The sequence below is a fragment of the Kogia breviceps genome, chromosome 2, assembly GCF_026419965.1.
Source record: "Kogia breviceps isolate mKogBre1 chromosome 2, mKogBre1 haplotype 1, whole genome shotgun sequence".
Taxonomy (NCBI): domain Eukaryota; kingdom Metazoa; phylum Chordata; class Mammalia; order Artiodactyla; family Physeteridae; genus Kogia; species Kogia breviceps.
The window spans coordinates 135,288,689-135,306,984 of record NC_081311.1 but is presented as its reverse complement, the minus strand read 5'-3'; the positions used below and the strand labels follow the sequence as shown (position 1 = coordinate 135,306,984).

Here is an 18,296-nt window from a genome sequence, read left to right as displayed (position 1 = left end):
TTGACAGTACCCCAATTATCTCCAAGAACTGCTCCCCAGGCAAGACCATGGCCCAGGTCTAGTCAATGGGTGTATTCCATGCCTCTGGCCATAGAGACTGGTTTGAAAATGGGTAGGAGACCCTGCATGGTCCATTGACAGTCACAGATTTCTTGTACAATTGTTGGGAAAGAGGTGCATTCTCGATTGAGGTTGCTAAAAAAATACTGAATGCAAGTTTGGAGCCATGGTGGGCATCTTATCAGCATATTGGAGGAACCTGGAGATGTGGAGTAATACTTGGCCCTGATAACATGTTTTGAGCCTTTGGATCTAGCTGTGCCTAAAGCTACTCATTGATATCATTTATATAATTTAATCCTCTTTTTTGCTTAAGCTGGCTTAAGTTGGATTTCTATGATTATTAATAGAATACCCACTTTATCATTTAACCATTACTAGTTTCATCTTTTTATCTCCAAAGGATTTAAAGCTAACTAAAATTATTATTTTGTACCTATATATTTTTTACATTCCCTGACTAATAAGTATACATTTAATTTTATTTTCAGCTAAAGAATGATTTTCTCAATAACATCTATAAACATCTATAAAATGTCTATAATCTTTAAACACTATCTTATGTTATATGATCTTATTCATTATTTACAGAAACACATCTAAGAATACTGATCTGCTCCCACAGCAGAACTTATTTCTTCTTTTCCTATACCCATGTTTTTTCATCCTGTTATCAACTTCATTATTCTTTTATTTTATTGTTTCCATATGAGTATTATTTATTTTTTTCTATTTTTTAATATTTATTTGGCTGTGCCGGGTCTTAGTTGCAGCACACAGTATCCCTGACCAGGGATCAAACCCAGGCCCTGTGAATTGGGAGTGTGGAGTCTTAACCACTGGACCACCAGGGAAGTCCCCAATACAAGTATTTTTTAAACTTCTCCTACACTATCCAATTTCTTTCATGTCTCCTTTCACAAGGGACTTTGAATTAGCTATAAGGACATAACAGTTACAGAATTTCTGACATACTGGTTATCATTACCTCGAAAAGAAGCCAGATAAGAAATGCTTGGCAATAAGAAATAAAGTAGAAATTACGTATACGTACCACTCTTGGTAAGAGTTTTCATTTTAACTACAAGTACTTCCCTCAATTAGAGCCAACAGAAGGGCTGGAGAGAAATGTTATTAAATTGCACACAGTGTTTCTCAAAGTTCAAAGGTGAATTATGCCACACAAGAGCATAGTTTACATATGGAAGCTATATGAAAAATGATTGTTTCCCATCTGTTAGCATCAACTTCCACTGTTTATATTGATTACATAAATCCATAGCAATCAAATGCTATGCCACAAATAGAGGATGGACAGTAAGAAAAAATGTGCCATACCAAATGGATCTCTAAAAACTCCTTGTTTATCACAAATATGGAGGGAAATAATAACTTCAGAAAGTCAACAGTATCTTATAAAGGCTTCAAAATAAAATATTCAGGTTGTCTTGAGACATCATTGGAGATTGCGCTCTTGACTTTCTTCTTTCCCTTCTCCCACACTAACAATCATACTGAAGTCTAAAAAATATTTCATACAATCCACCTACCCTACTGAGAAAATTATAATCCTATGGTAAAAGTGTACATTATATTTTTTTCTATATGAAAGTAGAAATGGTTACCAACACAGATGTCTATCATGTCACTACAAAACAATAGTTTTTAATACTTTTGGGCCTTAGGCCCTTGAAAAATCTAACAAAAGCTATGGACCCTTCATCACTGTACCCAGGTTAAGAACCTGGTTCACTATTTTCAGTAGTACTTACAGGGTCTTGCAAAGGGGGATTAATATGATTTCAGCATCCCTCCCTTTCTTCCTCTTCCTTTATCTCTCTCTCTCTCTGTGCCTCTCCATTGCCCTCTCCATCTTCTTAGTTACTTGCTTGTCTACTTTTTTATCAGATAAAACTGTTTAGTTCTATTTTTATACACACACCACTTCAGAAACGAATATCAATTTGAGCCAGATATTACATGTTGTGTGAGTGATCACCTATAATGCCCAACTAGGAAGCAGAGGTTTTAAGAAGACAGTATGGGGAAAATGTTATATGTCCTTGGACAAAATTTACAGAAACAGATGGGAGAGAGCCTAACATTTTCAGACTTTACTATTTTGCCTAGAATTAGTTCTACAGGACTTGAAATGAAGCAAATTGGAATAACTCTGTTTTATCTGTTGGTTTGCAGTTCAGATTTAGGTAGTTTTTCCTCAGGTAACTTACTTTCCTTCTTTCCTCCCTCCCTCCTTCTCCTTTTCCCTTCCTTCAAAATAAACAATGCTCTAAAAAGGGGATTTGATTTTTTTTAAATTCACATTTATTAAGATTAGTATCTCCACTAATGTAATCATAATGATTGTGACAACAACATGAATAGGGGTGAGTAAATGTTGATTTTATTAAAAAAAAAAAATTCTACTTCAAATTTGAATTCAACCTCACTAAGCCTTTAATTTATCTTATCTTATAATATTACCTGGACTTGGAGTGAATCAGTCTGACATAAAAATTTATATGTATTAAACATAAGGCTATGTGAGACTGTGTATACTAAAAAATGTACAAAGAGCATGTATAATCCTAAATATACGTATCTTTTAAATGAAATCAAATTGTAAATTTCCTCAACAGTTTCTTAAGAATTTTTAAAATATTTTTATTTCTTTTATTATTATTAATTATTATTATTTTTTGTGCTAGGCGGGCCTCTGACTGTTGCGGCCTCTCCCTTTGCGGAGCACAGGCTCTGGACGCGCAGGCTCAGCGGCCATGGCTCACGGGCCCAGCCGCTCCACGGCATGTGGGATCCTCCCGGACCGGGGCACGAACCCGTGTACCCTGCATCGGCAGGCGGACTCGCAACCACTGCGCCACCAGGGAAGCCCTATTATTATTATTAAAAAAAATTTTTTTGGCCATGCCACATGGCATGCGGTGTCTTAGTTCCCTAACCAGGGATCGGTCCTGCACCCCGTTGCATTGGAAGGTGAAGTCTTAACCACTGGACCGCCAGGGGAAAAAAAAGATTTTTTTTAAAGATATTGTTTCTAGTCAGCCTGATACAGTGGAAAGTTCAAGCGTATCAGTATCAGTGTCAGGCCAAATCTAAATGACAATTCAACCTTTAAATAACCAGATGACATTGGGCAATTATTTAACTTCACTGAGCCTAAAAAATAGTGAAAGTAGTACTATGCAGGGCTGTTAACATTAATTATGGTAGAGTAAGAAGAATGCCAAGCACAAAACAGGAACTCAGCAAAGAATACCAGCCTTCCCCTGTCTTCACATCTGCAGATTGGGGGTGAAGATTATAGTACCACCCTAGGGCTGTACTGAGTGGCTTCAAGTAGCAAGGCACCACGTAGGTGTTAGCTATTATCGGTGTTGTTCAAATTGTGACTGTTAACTGTATGGATATTAAGCTTTCACTACTGAAAAACTGTATTTCTGGTAATTCTCTTGGTAATTTCAAAGACAATTAAGGATCCCAAATATCAAAGTTTCAGCAGCTTGTGTTGGTACATACGCCAGAAGCATCTAGATATCCTTTTCTGCACTATGTAAGTCAAGGTATTCTTTTCATGCAAGTCTCCTTAAACGTGAGACACAGATAATCAAGAGCAACTAAGCACAACTGTTTAGTTAGCGTCATAAATCTTCTTCAGTGCATGTCTATCTAAAATTTTTGATTACATTTTTAGAAAAATTTTGCTTCGGTTTCCCTCGAAACAAGGACACGAAGAATACACTCCTCATGTGAAGTTCGCACATGCCTGGGAACAACCGCACAGATGGTCTGAAAGAATCCACTCTTCACTTCTAGGAACCTGTCACTCAGAAAACCTGCAATTCACTGGGTCCAGGCACCACAGCTAAGAAGGGACAGTAACCATCTGCTGATTATTCCTCATGTAGAAAATTGCCCTGAGAAGTCTCAGAATCACAAGCCTTCCCAAGCTCAGTGGGATCTATGCTCTAAAAATGCTTTCCTGAATTCCAAAAAGTTGTAAAACTCACAAATTCCTTGAGGTGATAACCAAAACACTCAATGATCGGTAGCATTCTGAAAGCATTGTGCCATCCAGGAAGAAGGCAGTTTTATCTAACCAAATTCTGGCATATCTTAAAAAAATTGTGTTTGTTATGACAACGCAATTTATATAATCTAATATTTTTACCTGGTGTGGAGAGGAAAACCTCTTTTCATATGTCAGCCTGCTTCCTTCTAAGGAAAAACGGAAACCTTTTCTTCTTATGCTGTCTTCAGATTCAGATTTGTGGACCCCATCTTCCTTCTCTTCTTCTCCAGACTGTTCTTTCTGTTTCTTTTTCTTCCGTCTGTTTTTCAGCTCTTTTTCACTCTTGGAGCTCAACTTTGATGCTACTGAAGAACTTTCTGAGAAAACCCCTATCCCACCAGCACCACTGAAGTCTCTTGATTCAGCAGATGCTGCTGCAGCTGCTGCCTAGAAGGGTTCAAGGGAGATGGTAGTTGCATATACACTGTGAAAAAGTGTATCTATGGTACTGCTTACTTTATCTTTGGTATCATGAATATGTGATTTTGAAAAAGGATTCTCCATTCTAGTGTGTATTTGGAAAACAATGCATTGTCGTTAGACTGATTAAAGAATTAAAATGAACAGAGAAGTGGAAGATGATACATGTGACTTTAATGAAGACCTTCAACCTGCAGCCTCACACTACACTTTCTAATTATCTAATAAGATGAATAGGATACTCAAATATCATAATGATTTTTCTCTGTGATTTAAACACTATCATAAGAAGGAAAGAATTTAAGAACTAAAGGTTTCCTATTTTAACCTGATCCATCACACTTCCACTTGACAATGACTTTTAGTGCCAGTCTAAATTATTAAATTTAATTCAGTCAAGTATTTTGTTTCAATAAACCTTTTCTTCTCTTTGACTTAAAATGATTATTTCACTAAGAAATGTACAACAAGAGCAGATTATAGAATGTATATAAGAAAATCCCAGATCATGGCATCTGAATGAATTTGTAAATTTCAACAGTACAGTTATTGGAAAGCAAAAGTGCTCAATGTTGTTGCTGCTAGCCCAGTATATTTTATTTATCTGATCTTTATTACATATTGATATTTAGGTTATTCTGTGTTAAAAGGGAACTGTACTCTACGTTCAAGAAAAGACGAATATAGGCAATTGGATTAATGACATTAAGTCAAACAAATATAACTAGAGAAATTCTTGCCTTATTTTGAAGCCTCATCAGTCCAAATTATAGGATTTACAGAGTAGTAGGCAAAGAATGTAATGATTTAGTATGTTTATGTACCAGTGTTTTCCTTATGCAATCCACAAACTTGCATTTAAACACTTGAAATAGAAAATAAATATTAAATAGGTCTTTGTCTTTTTTCCAGACTCTATGAAATCATCTCCTCAGTTTGACCCTGGTTTTCTGACCTTTCCCACCTCTAGCAACACTAACGAAGAAGCAATTATAACTGAATTCTGCTTCCTCAGAAGATTAAGAAAATACTTCGACTGAAGGCATGTAGGTATAACTACTTTGTGAGCTTGAGTGAATAAAGGGTCACGAGGGAGGAAAAAAATGTCAACCAAGTCATTATAATTCGTCGTGTTTGGATGCCATTACTATTGACCGTAAATAATCATCAAAATAAAATAATAATCTCCTAATAACCAAACAGGCTCCTAACACTTACCAAGTACATATAACTTGTTTCGAACATCAATTACCACCGCTGATTTTGTGTGTTAAATGACTCTGATCTCGACAGTGTGGTCAGAGAGCTGAGATAAACAAACACAAAAAGGCTCAAAGCTTGCTACTATACCTGAGCTTCTTCTTGTTGCTTTTTTAATTGTTCAAGCATCTGCTGAAATTCAGCTTCTTTCTGTTCAGCCTCTTCCAGCGTGGCCTGATTCTGTTCCTCATAGGCCATGGCCACCACAGCCAGGATTAAATTTATAAGGTAGAATGAGCCCAAGAAAATGACTAGCACAAAAAATATCATGTATGTTTTCCCAGCAGCACGTAATGTCTGCAAAAATGGAAGAGATATTTTATTAAATTTTATACAGGATGTTATGAGCTCACACTCTAAGTAATAAAGTATATTATAGCAATTCTCTTGATTTCAGTATTTCATGCTTCCCAGAAGAATCATTTTATCTGTTCTCACCAGTTGATAAAGGTTTTCCCAGAAGTCTTGAGTCATAAGACGAAATAACGACAAGAAAGCCCAGCTAAAGGTGTCGAAGCTTGTGTAGCCATAGTTGGGGTTTCTACCAGCCTTCACACAGATGTATCCTTCTGGACACTGGCTGTTATTAGGTTAAAGGAAAGAGAGGAAGTCAGTAACTATAAGTTGGATGGCTGGCTTTCCTGTTTTTATAGATGCCAATATCCATTTTATGAGACACCAAGGAAAGCAGATTTCTCTCACTTTAGCCAGTGCTCAACCCAGCACTTAAGTGGACTGATTTATATAACAACAGAATCTGCTAAGTTTATTTGTGGATTCCTCTGTGATTCATGATTGTCATTATTATATTTATCATGTCTCCATATAAAAGCAATCATATTATGATTACTATCTTCTGGGATTTGTGAACATGAACAGAAAAATAAGTCTACAGGGAAAAATTTGATTTTCACTGAAGATACCTAGAGGCAGAAGTGTGTTGAATGTGGAGGTAGGCAAGAGGGCTAAAGAAAAGATGGTGGGGGCACATTGAGAGGAATGAATGAGTCTGCAGAGTGAAGGTTTCATAGTATGACCTTAATGATCAAGCTGACCTGGCCTCAATATTGTGCCTGACACTTCTGGGCTGCGAGACCTTGGGCAAGTTTCCCACACTTGCTAGTCTTGGAGAACCTCATATTTAAGAAAGGGCTAATAACAGAACCTGCCTCCCAAACTTACAATCATTGAATAAGATATCATATGTAAAACGTTTAGTATAGTACAGAGAAAGAGTTTAAATCAGTCTGTTTTACTTATCACTAAGATCTGGAGGTAAAGGCAGCACAATCTTTACCACATGAGCCAAATGCAAAGCCTGATGCTGATACCATTGGGTTTTTTGCTACAGGTATTAGCTACTAATGTCCACAGTATCATCTTCCACAGAAAGAACATTAGATTTCTGTCTATGATGCTAAAATCTTGTCAACTAGAGAAAGGTAACTATTTCTCTGAATTTTTCTCCTTGCTTTAGCTCCAGGTACAATACTTCTTAATAACAAGCATTCACATGATGCCAATCCTAATAATTAAAAGTACTTATTGAATGCTGTAATAGTTAAACATTCATTAATCCATTTAATTCTCACAGCTACCCTATAATTATTCCTATTTATCACATGGGGAAATCAAGGCAAGGAGAGGTGACGTTATATGGTGAAGTCTGGGTTTGAATTCATGTAAACTCTCCAGTCTGTGCTGTTAACAGCTTTGCTAAAATATGCTAAACATGTACTCACCACACCTCAGATATTGACATTATCTTCAGATATCTTACATTTTATGCCATGGAGACCACATTAGCTTATATAGAATATCACACTTATAAAAGAACATGCTTATGAATTCTATTAATTTAAGCTTCTTATGTATATGTACTGCTTTTCCCAATATTTTCTGTTGAACTAATTTGCAAGATTAGCTGTGACCTAGTATAGAAAAATAATTGCTGCGGATGAGTGAGTGTGTGAAGGAGGTGAGAATCCACACTTATCCCAGCTATTTTGAGAGTCAGCGTGAAGTGGAATTTATGCAGGGCTTTGAATGAGGAGCAAGCAGGGGCTGGATGGGTGGAAGGTGGCAGGTTATCAAGGCCGATGGAGCAGTGTGGACTGAGACTCAACACAAAACATCACTTACCCTGCATCTGAGCTGTTGCCACAAAGCAGAGCATCATTTTGCCCTTCCAAAAAATAGAAGTGACCTATTTAAAAGAGCAAAGAATAGAAAGAATCATTAAAAAAAAACCCTCAAAACACTTCAGCCATTTTGCCTAGGTAACAAAGCTTACCTTTATTTAAACCATGATGAAATTGATAAAATAATAAATATGTATAGGGCTAAATGAAAATATTTTAATAATAATTGAATATTAAACAAATATCAAAAAACATTTTTGATTAAACAAATGTTTAGAAAATTGATTTAGAAAGAATTTTTTTGGTAAGGAATAACTATTATAACATTCTCTATCAGCATTTATTGCAAATATAAACTCAAATTGCTTGGGATAATTCAAAAAATAGCTGTCAAATTAAGGCTGTTTGGCACAAAAAGTGAGAGATAGGAAAGCCTTGTTGCTTCTAAATGCTGCCATGAAATAACATTTTATTTTACAACTACGCTTTGCCTGGACCCAAACTAGATTCAGACCTTTGTTGTCCCTACCAATTTTAACTTAATTTCTTGTGAAAATTGGACTGAGCTGTTTGCTCTTTCCATGATACTGTAAGTAAGTGTTTTGCTTTGAGTTTTGGCTTGAATACTGTCTTTCAAGATAAACTTGCTTCTTTGGAGATATGTATTTTCTAAGTATACCTACTTTTTATTCTTAAGGAATACCTTATATATAAATTTAATAAGTTGCAAAGATGATCTCAGGAAACATACACATATATAAACATATTTACATATTCACATACAAAAACACCCAGACACATATACATTAAAAACACACACACACATAACCCCCACAAAAAAAATTTTACTATAGTTTTCAGGAATACTTAAAAGCCTATATTCAAGGAATACCCTAATATATTATATAGGTCAATCTGGGTCATAGGTTCACAAAAAATTTTAGATCCTTACCTTATAACAAATATCAAAAATTCTACATATTTAGAGATTAAAGATTTAAAGACAAGTCCATTAAATATGTAGGTTTTCTTTTCAATCTAGAATATACAGGTGGCTGTTTTATATGCAGAATATACAGGTGGCTATTTTATATGCAGAATATCTAGGTGAAAATTTTTATTATTTCTGAATCCAGAAGCATTTTATAATCTTAAATATAGAGAAAAGAAAACAAATTTGACGGCTTGATTGCCTAAAAATTAGAATCACTTAGGGATCAAAAACAAACAATAAGAACAAAAAAAAGCTGGAGAATATATTCGCCAAAAAAAGACAAAATGTTAACATACTTGATAAATTATAGAGATCTTATGAATTTCCCCCAATATACTATCACCTGATAGAATAACAGGTAAAAATGTCAACAGATAATTCATATTACATTAAATATATAACTTGCTAATGATACTAATAAACAATTATAGATTCTACCACATTAATAATTAAAAAGAGGATACACTTTTCCTTCTATCAGAAGATGTTAAAATATGATAATAATCAATATTAATGAGAATTCAGTAAGATGGCCACTGCTATAAGAGGTATATAGTGGTCTGACCTCTTTGGAGAGTAATATGACACTATGTCTCCCTAGCTTTAATCTCGTTATACCCTTTAACACCACCAAAATTCCACTAATAGAAATCTATCTGAAGGAAACAATCAGAAATAGAGAAAAGATTTATGTGCAAAGATTGTCACTGTTCTGTTATTATAACATTAATAAATGGGAAATTTCATAAATAATGAAATCGTGTTTTATTTATTCTCCTGTCCAAAGAATCTTAATCTCTTCAGTAAAAATCTTCATGAGAATACTAATTCTTAAAACATTAATATAATGTGAGAAGTGATAAAATTTCACCTGGTTCTAAAAACCATGAAGGATACCTCAGACTAAGTATCCCAATGGAGTATTGATAATCAAAAGATCAATGGAAGTAGGCTAGCTAATTGCACAAGGAGAGGGAGGGGGGTTTCCCTGGTGGCACAGTGGTTGGGAGTCCACCTGCCAATGCAGGGGACATGGTTTCAGGCCCTGGTCTGGGAAGATCTCACATGCCGCGGAGCGACTAAGTCCGTGTGCCACAACTGCTGAGCCTGCACTCTGGAGTCCGTGAGCCACAACTACTGAGTCTATGTGCCACAACTACTGAAGCCCACATAGCTGGGGCCCGTGCTCCGCAACAACAAGAGAAGCCACTGCAGTGAGGGGCCTGCGCACCTCAGCAAGGAACCTCCCCTGCTCCCCGCAACTAGAGAAAGCCCTGCACAGCGGCGAAGACCCAACGCAGCCAAAAATAAATTAATAAAATAAATTAATTTTTAAAAAAAAGGAGAGGGAGGGACTTGGACATTCCAATGACAGAGGGGCTGGCTTCAATGATAAGAAATTTTACTAAAGCATATCATAAGTATATTCTGATGTCCATCTCTAAAATAAATTCAAACTGTATTGATAAACAACTCTAACACAATGATTGATACCAAAGAGATAAACTGGAATAAGAATATTATAAAGGTAGGTTTTGAGTTTACACTTTTTCATCAATAAGTAACTTGCTGGATTGAGGTTGCTTAACTTTCTGATGTGTACACAAATTCAGATTTCATCTTAGTTTCTCCATTTCCAGATACATCATATACACTCAATACATATATTGAGTCAAACCAAATAGGGCCAGATTATTTTTCCTCAGACTTCTTAATAATCCATGTCAGCAAAATACATTGAATAGTTCAAACTACTGATTTATTTATTAAGATGACTGAAAACTCCTGATCAATCCCTAACAAATAAATATTTTTGTTTATAAAGCATTATACTGCATTGCTGTCAAGACTGGTTTAGGAAAAGAACACATCTTCAAATGGTAACTTTTATCACGTTGATTGAAAGATAAGGAAAAAGGAGTAAGATACCATTTGATTTCTGTATCATATATATTATCTTAAATTGGTGTAAGTAATTTGGTTCACATCAAAATTGAGACAATTTTCACTATACATATATTTTTTATATTTAAAGGACTAAACAGCTTAATGGTTAAAAGAGTATATCTTACTTTTATCTTCAATATATTCATCCCAGTTAAACATGCTCACTGTCCTATTGAAAGTGGTACCATTCCCATCCAATGAGTTATTAAAGAAGGAAGTGATGTTTATTTCAAAGGAGGAATTATCTGGGGGCCATTGCAAACATTTGTTTCGCAGGTTGCCCATAAACAGCTGTAATCCTATTAGTGCAAACACGCTCAGACAGAACACAGTCAGGATCATTACATCTGAGAGCTTCTTCACTGACTGGATTAGGGCGCCCACGATGGTCTTCAGGCCTACACATAAAATCAAAGGGAGGAATTTAAATATACTATTCGACAGCTACTTCACAGACAAAAACATCATGAGCTTGTCCTGGAAAATAAAGATGTCATGCAGAATGCCAACAATATTAGTTTAATATTTGTGATTGAATAACATTTTCATGAAAAGCCTGCTAGCTGGTGAAAATGAATGAAAGCAGAATTTGTATGTTCATTAGAAAACTGTGAATGGAAATAAACCAAAAGTGTATTTCCAAATACTCCTTAAAGCAAAAGAAATGGTTTCGTTATTCATGCTTAAACATCAACCTTGTATAAATTTTTTGCCTTTATTTGTAGATGTCTTACTCCTTAACCTCTTATTGATTTTATAAAAATCTATATGAATAAAGCAGTAAGAAATCTTGAAGTCACTGAATTATGAGGTTATATATTTGTGAATTCTGCAAGCTTGAGTATGGGTTAAAAAAGGAAGACATCTGAAAACTGAGCCCCATGCAGCACTCATGCTATCCCTTGCTCTTTCATTTATCTGAAGTTAAGAAAATTACCAGGTTTAGATCTAACTGGTCGAATTTGCAGCAGTTTGAATGCCTTACAGTTTAGCTTCTATGCAGAAAGCTTGATGTTACAGGACGCAAACCATGTAGCCTGTTACTGCAAATGCCTCATGCAAAAACTTGTTAAACTCAAAGGCTGATTTAGAACAGATCATTTTAAAGAAAGCAAGTAGTAAAAGCAAAGAATCAAATCCACCCAAAATATGATGTATTGATTCTTGCTTTTTTACAAATTTATTTGCAATAGGTGAGAAGCAACAAGGCTTACGCACAAAAGCTGTGATTGTAGCACCAATGCTGCTAAAGTCAGCCTCGGTGTTTAACCTAGCTCTCACCTGGAATGACTGAAATTGTTTTCAGTGCTCGGAGAACTCTGAATGTTCTCAACGCTGAGACATTGCCCAGGTCCACAAACTCTGTCACATATCTGTAATAGGGAGTTCACACACAAACACAATAACAGAACACAAGAAACAGTTGGAGATATAAGGGGCCTACCGCCTTATACCAGTTTCTTCTTACCTGGAATTACAGAAATAGTTTTCAAAGCTCTCAAGACTCTGAAAGTTCGAAGAGCTGAAACATTGCCTAGGTTTACAAATTCTGTTACATACCTGTAGAATTAAATCAGAGTTATTCAGAATTTAGGGAAATCTAAGTCTAAGTTGGTCTTTCATCAAGATCTTTCAACTTCAATGAGTGTTGCCATCAGATTTCCCAATTAAGAGAAAAATGGCATTGTCATCAATCATAATCTCTGTTACTTGGGAAACTTATTTTATTGCTTTACAGCACTAATTGAAATCAAAACCATGTAATTTACTATAATAGTCCCTAATTTCTCCAAAGTGCACAATCTGATTGGAAGAAAAATATCCTAAATTCACATAATAACCAAGAAAAATGCTTGATCTGTTAAGGGAAACCACCAAGGAGAAATACAGTGTAGGCTCCCACTAATGATTTACTCTTCCCGGATAGAAGATGTATTAAGATACTTACGCAAAAGTAATGACTGTGAAATCCAACCAATTCCATGGATCCCGCAGAAATGTGAAATCTTCTAAACAAAAGCCCCTTGCAAGTATTTTTATAAGTGACTCAAATGTGTAAATTCCTGTAAAGGTGTACCTGAGAGAAAATAGCCAACCCCACATTAAAGATCCAGTAGGTAATTTACATGTACATATCTTAAAGGAGAAAAACAACAAATACAAATTAGAGGCTTCCATATAGTTCTATATTGGTCTCCCTATGATGTAGACCTTAGGTAGTACTTAAGGAAGAAAGAAACATTACATTCTGAAAGACATTCTCATTGACTATAAATGAGTATTGTACTTGCTACATTAATTCATTTGAAGGCCCCAATAATATGGTTCTATATGAAGATATTACCTGAAATACACTAGTTTTGGTCTAATTTAAGGAAATGGTTATCAACAAAAATAAATGAAGATTTTTTTGTTTAATAAAATGTGCATCATTAACAGCCATGAAATATATACTAATAAAACAGAGAAAGGTGATAGCCATGAGGAAAAGAACATACAAACTAGGTATAGTTTTTATCATCAGATATTAGTAATCACTGATGACCTCTGAAAGAGTGTGAGACTCATAAGGAAGATAAAGAGCTACAAATATTGGCAGTCAAATCAGTGCAGTAACTGGAGCAACTTAATGAGCCAGTGCAAGCTTTGTCCTACAGAAAATCAGTGGTTGAAATGAACTTGAATCACTAACTGGTTTGTAGTAGCTAAGTATGATTTGCTAAAGAAACTGATGAGGTCTCAAGTTATTAAATGCACATAAAGGGATAACAATATTGCAAGATTTAAAAAAAAATCTTCTACTTACTCCACATTCTTTGTCCAGTCTGGAGGATTACTCATGGTCATAAATACACAGTTGGTAAGAATAGTGCACATAATGAGCACATTGAATAAAGTAGAAGAATACCGTCAAGGAAGACAAAATTCAGTGGAAAATTTCACTTTCATACACCATTATGTCTTTCACCACCATGAAGTTTAGAACTTTTATGCCCTTATTATTTTATTATTGAGTTTGCTTTTTCTATTTCTGTAATTTTAACAACTCCATAACCAAGTCATGTCAGGCCAAGCCATCAATTATTTGGAGGCTGCTTATGTGATTTTAGTAATGAAAAAGATTAAATGAAAAGAAGTTAGCTCATTGGCAAATAATTTATAAATTTAAGTTTTTTTCTTTCTTTAATGACAGACTCGACTGAAGTGCAAGCTCAGCATGTATGAAGACTCCGACAAAAATTCAACAAGAGAATTCCAGTAATTACAGTCATCCCACAGTATGCATGGGGGATTGGTTCCAGGACCTGCAGCAGATACCAGAATCCACGGATGCTCAAGTCCCATAGTGGGCCTTCTGTATCCATGGTTTCCGCATCCTCAGATTCAAGGAACCATGGATCCTGAACACTGCAAACATCTGCAAATGTAGAACCCATGGATATGAAACCCGTGGATGGGGAGGGACGACTGCAACTGAATGCATTATAACTCCATCCTAAGGGTCACCTGAGTGGAATATCTTCAATAAAATTCTTTCTAAGTGGAGTATATAATATACAGTGATTGCTCATTAAATTCTGAATAGTAAGAGAAGATGGCTGGTGCTAGTACTGACATTTCTTGGGTTTGTAACTGTGGCCAAATTATTTAATAATTTCCCTAAGCCTTGGTTCACTTTGCTATAAAAGGGAGAAAGAATAACCATTTCACAGGATTGCTGTCAGGATCAAATTAGTTAAAATATATTAAACCTCCTACAACTTAATGTGCCTTGTACATGGTAGACACTCAATAAATTACTTTTTTAATTTCCTAAATCATAGAGAACACTACTTATAACAAATATTTGGTTTGTTTCACTCTACCTCACTTTGCCTGTGTAGACATAGCCAATGCAGTTCACTCTCCTTTATACTGAAAAACAGCAACAAAAGCTCTTTAAGAAAACTTTCGGTAGTAATACTTGAAATAATTTTCTTTCACAGTTAATAAAAAGCACAAGAAGGATTCAGCTGTACTTATGCAAAACAAGAGCTTTATCAATATAGATTTAGAAACTTTATAAAAATTCCAGTGAATAAATGCTATTAATATCACTTCTCACTCTTTATTTTTATTATAAATCTTCACATTACTTACACATAGCAAAATATCAGCACGATTTTAAGTGTAGTAAAATAGAATAGTGTTGTGTTATCTATATGTTGTGTTATGTATTATGTGTTAATCTATAAAGGAAGCTTCTTTGCACCCACAACTGACTTTAGTCCAAGCAATCATTGATTTTTCATTTTGACTGGCAGTGATGCAAGGCACATGCTTAATTCTCAGCTTGTTAAAATGTATCCACATGAAAACAGTCATAAGTGAATCATGTGGATCAGCCACATGAGGGCACTACAACCTAGAGAACACAGAAAAACACCATTTCAAAGAAGAAACATTTTCCCTTTATTGCTAAAAAGAAAAAAAAAGTAAGACAAAATTAAAGATGACTTGCTATTAGTATATAAAACTAGAGGATCCTCTGTATCTGTTAGACTGCTAGGCTCTACTGGAGAAAATGACTCCCCTTGGTCGGTTGGCACCATTCAAAATACATAGTTCCCAGCCTCACCCACACTCAACACAGTCTAAATATTTCTCCACTTCACTGCACCTCCTACTCTGCAAAGACAATTCCAAATATTCTCTACTCTTCTCTGATCTCCAATCTTCTTCCTTCCCTCCCCATTTCAAACTCATGACCTTATTTCCTACTTCACTGAGAGAAGAGATAGGATCAGAATGCTGTATCTTTACTTCCCACCCCCAAATTGACAAACCTCTCTGTATTAAGATCCTTTCCTCCTTCTTGTTTCAATGGGGGGAGTTTTCAATCCCTCTAGTCATACTCTGGATACCTTCTACCTTTCCAGAACACTTCAGAAACCTCTTACTTCTTCCTTCTCTTACCTTTAACACTTCCCACTCTATCCACCTCGTCCTATCAGCACAAACTTGCTTAAGTCTCTCTTATCTTCGAGGAAAAAAAGAAAATACTTTCCTATAACCCACAATCCTCTAACTACTTCCTACTAACTACTTCTCTTTTCCATTTCACAGCCAAACTTCTTGGAAGAGATGTTTATCTTTACTTTCCCTCATTTATCTATCCCATCCTTAGCCTACCAGTTTTCTTTCTAAATATGACAAACATCTTCATGTCTTGTCCCTGAAAACAAAAGGATAATTTTGAGTTCTCATTTGACTTCCTCTCTCAGCAGCATTTGACAAGCATGATTCTTCCCCCTTTCATTATGTTCTCTTATTTTTGCTATCACAAAGTCCCAGTCCCTTGATTTTTCATGTCTCATGGACAACAATTTTTTTGTATCCTTTGAAATGTTCTATTTCCCTTTTTGAAAAGGACATCGGATATCCAAGCCATTTTTCCCTCTCCTGCTATATTTATCCTAGTAAAGCTCATCAACATACATAACTCCAAGTACATTTACATGCCCACTGATCTTAAGTATTTCTCTCCAGACTAGCCCTCTCTTCTGAACTCAACTGTCATGGTACCCAATTGTACATATTACATCTGCACTTATGTTTACTCATCTCATTGACACTTCAGATTTTTTCAGTTCTAAAACTAAACTAAAAATCTTTTCATCCTACCCCTCCGCTCCTCTCAAATACTGCCCCTTTGACATCTCTGTATCACAGAAAATGGTTCATGATCCAGCCAGGAACTTAGGAGTGATCTTGCATTTTTCTCTTCCCTAAACCTCCACATTCAACTTAACACCAAATGTTGTCAATTCTACCTGCAATACCTGGATTCAGTGAACTTTTTCCCCAATCCTCATATCACTACATAGCCCAGGTGTCCATCAAATCTAACCTAGATTACCGCAATTTCATCTAAACTGGTCTTTCTGAATCCATGTTTGAGTCCTTTCAATCCTTTCTGCATACTGTACCAAATGACCTTTGTAAATGTAATTTCAATAGCTTTCCACTACCTTAGGATGGCGATCAAATATCTTACAAAGAGTGAAGAGTCTAGGAGGTCTAACTCCTCACTACTTCTCCAATTTCAGCTTCTTTACTCTTCATTCCAGTCTCCCCAGTCCAATATTATTGCAGTTGTTTTAGGTCATGGAATTAAATAAGCTCTTGTTCAAGTCATGATCTTAGCAAATATCACCTCTTTGCCCTGGACATGCTCTCTACTTCACCTAGCCAATTCCAACTTTTTCTCCAGCACTCAGATTAAAAGTTATTTTCAGTAAAATGCTGTGCACAATAGCACATTTCCTGATTAGGTCTATCAGTAATATATACTTGTAGCACCTGATACCATTCCTCCAATGACTAATTTTAACACTGTTTTTTTTTCTACTAGGCAGTCAACTTCACGAGGGCCATGTCTATATTGTTCACCACCTTACCCTTGCCATTTTGCAGTGTCCATTGACTATTGAATGATGTCAGTTTGGAAGACTGTTTATTACTAAGTGAAGTAAATTTTCCCTTTTTAATGGTATATTTATTAATGTGGATCAGAAATACAGCATGAAATTTGTTTTCAGATATGTCAAGTTCACAAGTTTCTACACTTTTTTTGAAGGAGAGAACACTGGATAAATATAAAGTGGAAATTGATAGCCTCATGAGATTTATGTCACATAACAGACTAAGCCATGGTTTTATGACCCTTAAAAATATTTACTCTTTATAATGATAAAAATTAAGTATATATAATAACGTAAAATATATATTCAAATATTAATAATAGAAAGAGTGAATATTACCCAGTAAGTCAAAATTAATAAATCATTACACTCAAACTCGTGTTTTTCACATTGTATGACTATCATTTTAATAATAAAAAATATGCTTAAGTTAAAGATCCTGACAGATGCTCAAAAAGGAAAGCAAATAAAACTATTTTGCTTTTAAACCAAATAAGAGATAACTAGAGTCAGGTTTTTATGCTTTTAGTTTAACAGATAATCTCTAAATAGAGAGTTTCAAAATCCATTACTTTTTAAAATCACTATAAATTTATTTTATCAGTCACATACCTTTAAGATTCTTGGAGTTTGGTGAGTGATTGATATAGTAGGATTTCAGATAATGATAACAAATATACAAATATGAAAAAAAATGTAGACATGGTATTGGTGATACCATACATTGAAAAAGTATAGAAACTTCATGTCAAGGCAGATTTCAAGGGGTTAGAACTAGTAACAAAATGCATATATTTATTTTCTAAATATATATTCCATGACATCAACTAAAGTACATTTTTCGAAAGAACAATGAATCCTAGAATAGTATTTCCTTAAGAGACTTTGTATATAAAATAAAATAGAGGTAGGTTAACCTC

The 18,296-nt window shown here is 35.1% G+C and overlaps 1 protein-coding gene across 4 annotated transcripts in view; it reads right to left on the bottom strand.

Annotated features, from left to right (window-relative positions):
- Positions 1-18,296, bottom strand: part of SCN2A (sodium voltage-gated channel alpha subunit 2) — a 148,324-nt gene that overhangs the window by 65,698 nt on the left and 64,330 nt on the right. For 2 of the 4 annotated variants that reach the window (XM_059052411.2, XM_067026220.1), the window contains exons 4-11: positions 13,719-13,808; positions 12,861-12,989; positions 12,194-12,285; positions 11,038-11,310; positions 7,973-8,036; positions 6,269-6,410; positions 5,921-6,127; positions 4,250-4,537 (exon numbers count right to left, since the gene is read on the bottom strand). In XM_059052411.2, the coding sequence (XP_058908394.1) occupies positions 4,250-4,537; positions 5,921-6,127; positions 6,269-6,410; positions 7,973-8,036; positions 11,038-11,310; positions 12,194-12,285; positions 12,861-12,989; positions 13,719-13,808 (1,285 nt within the window). Of the gene's footprint in view, positions 1-4,249; positions 4,538-5,920; positions 6,128-6,268; positions 6,411-7,972; positions 8,037-11,037; positions 11,311-12,193; positions 12,286-12,860; positions 12,990-13,718; positions 13,810-18,296 lie in introns of all 4 variants that reach the window. The other 2 variants (XM_067026221.1, XM_067026222.1) reach the window with 1 other exon arrangement.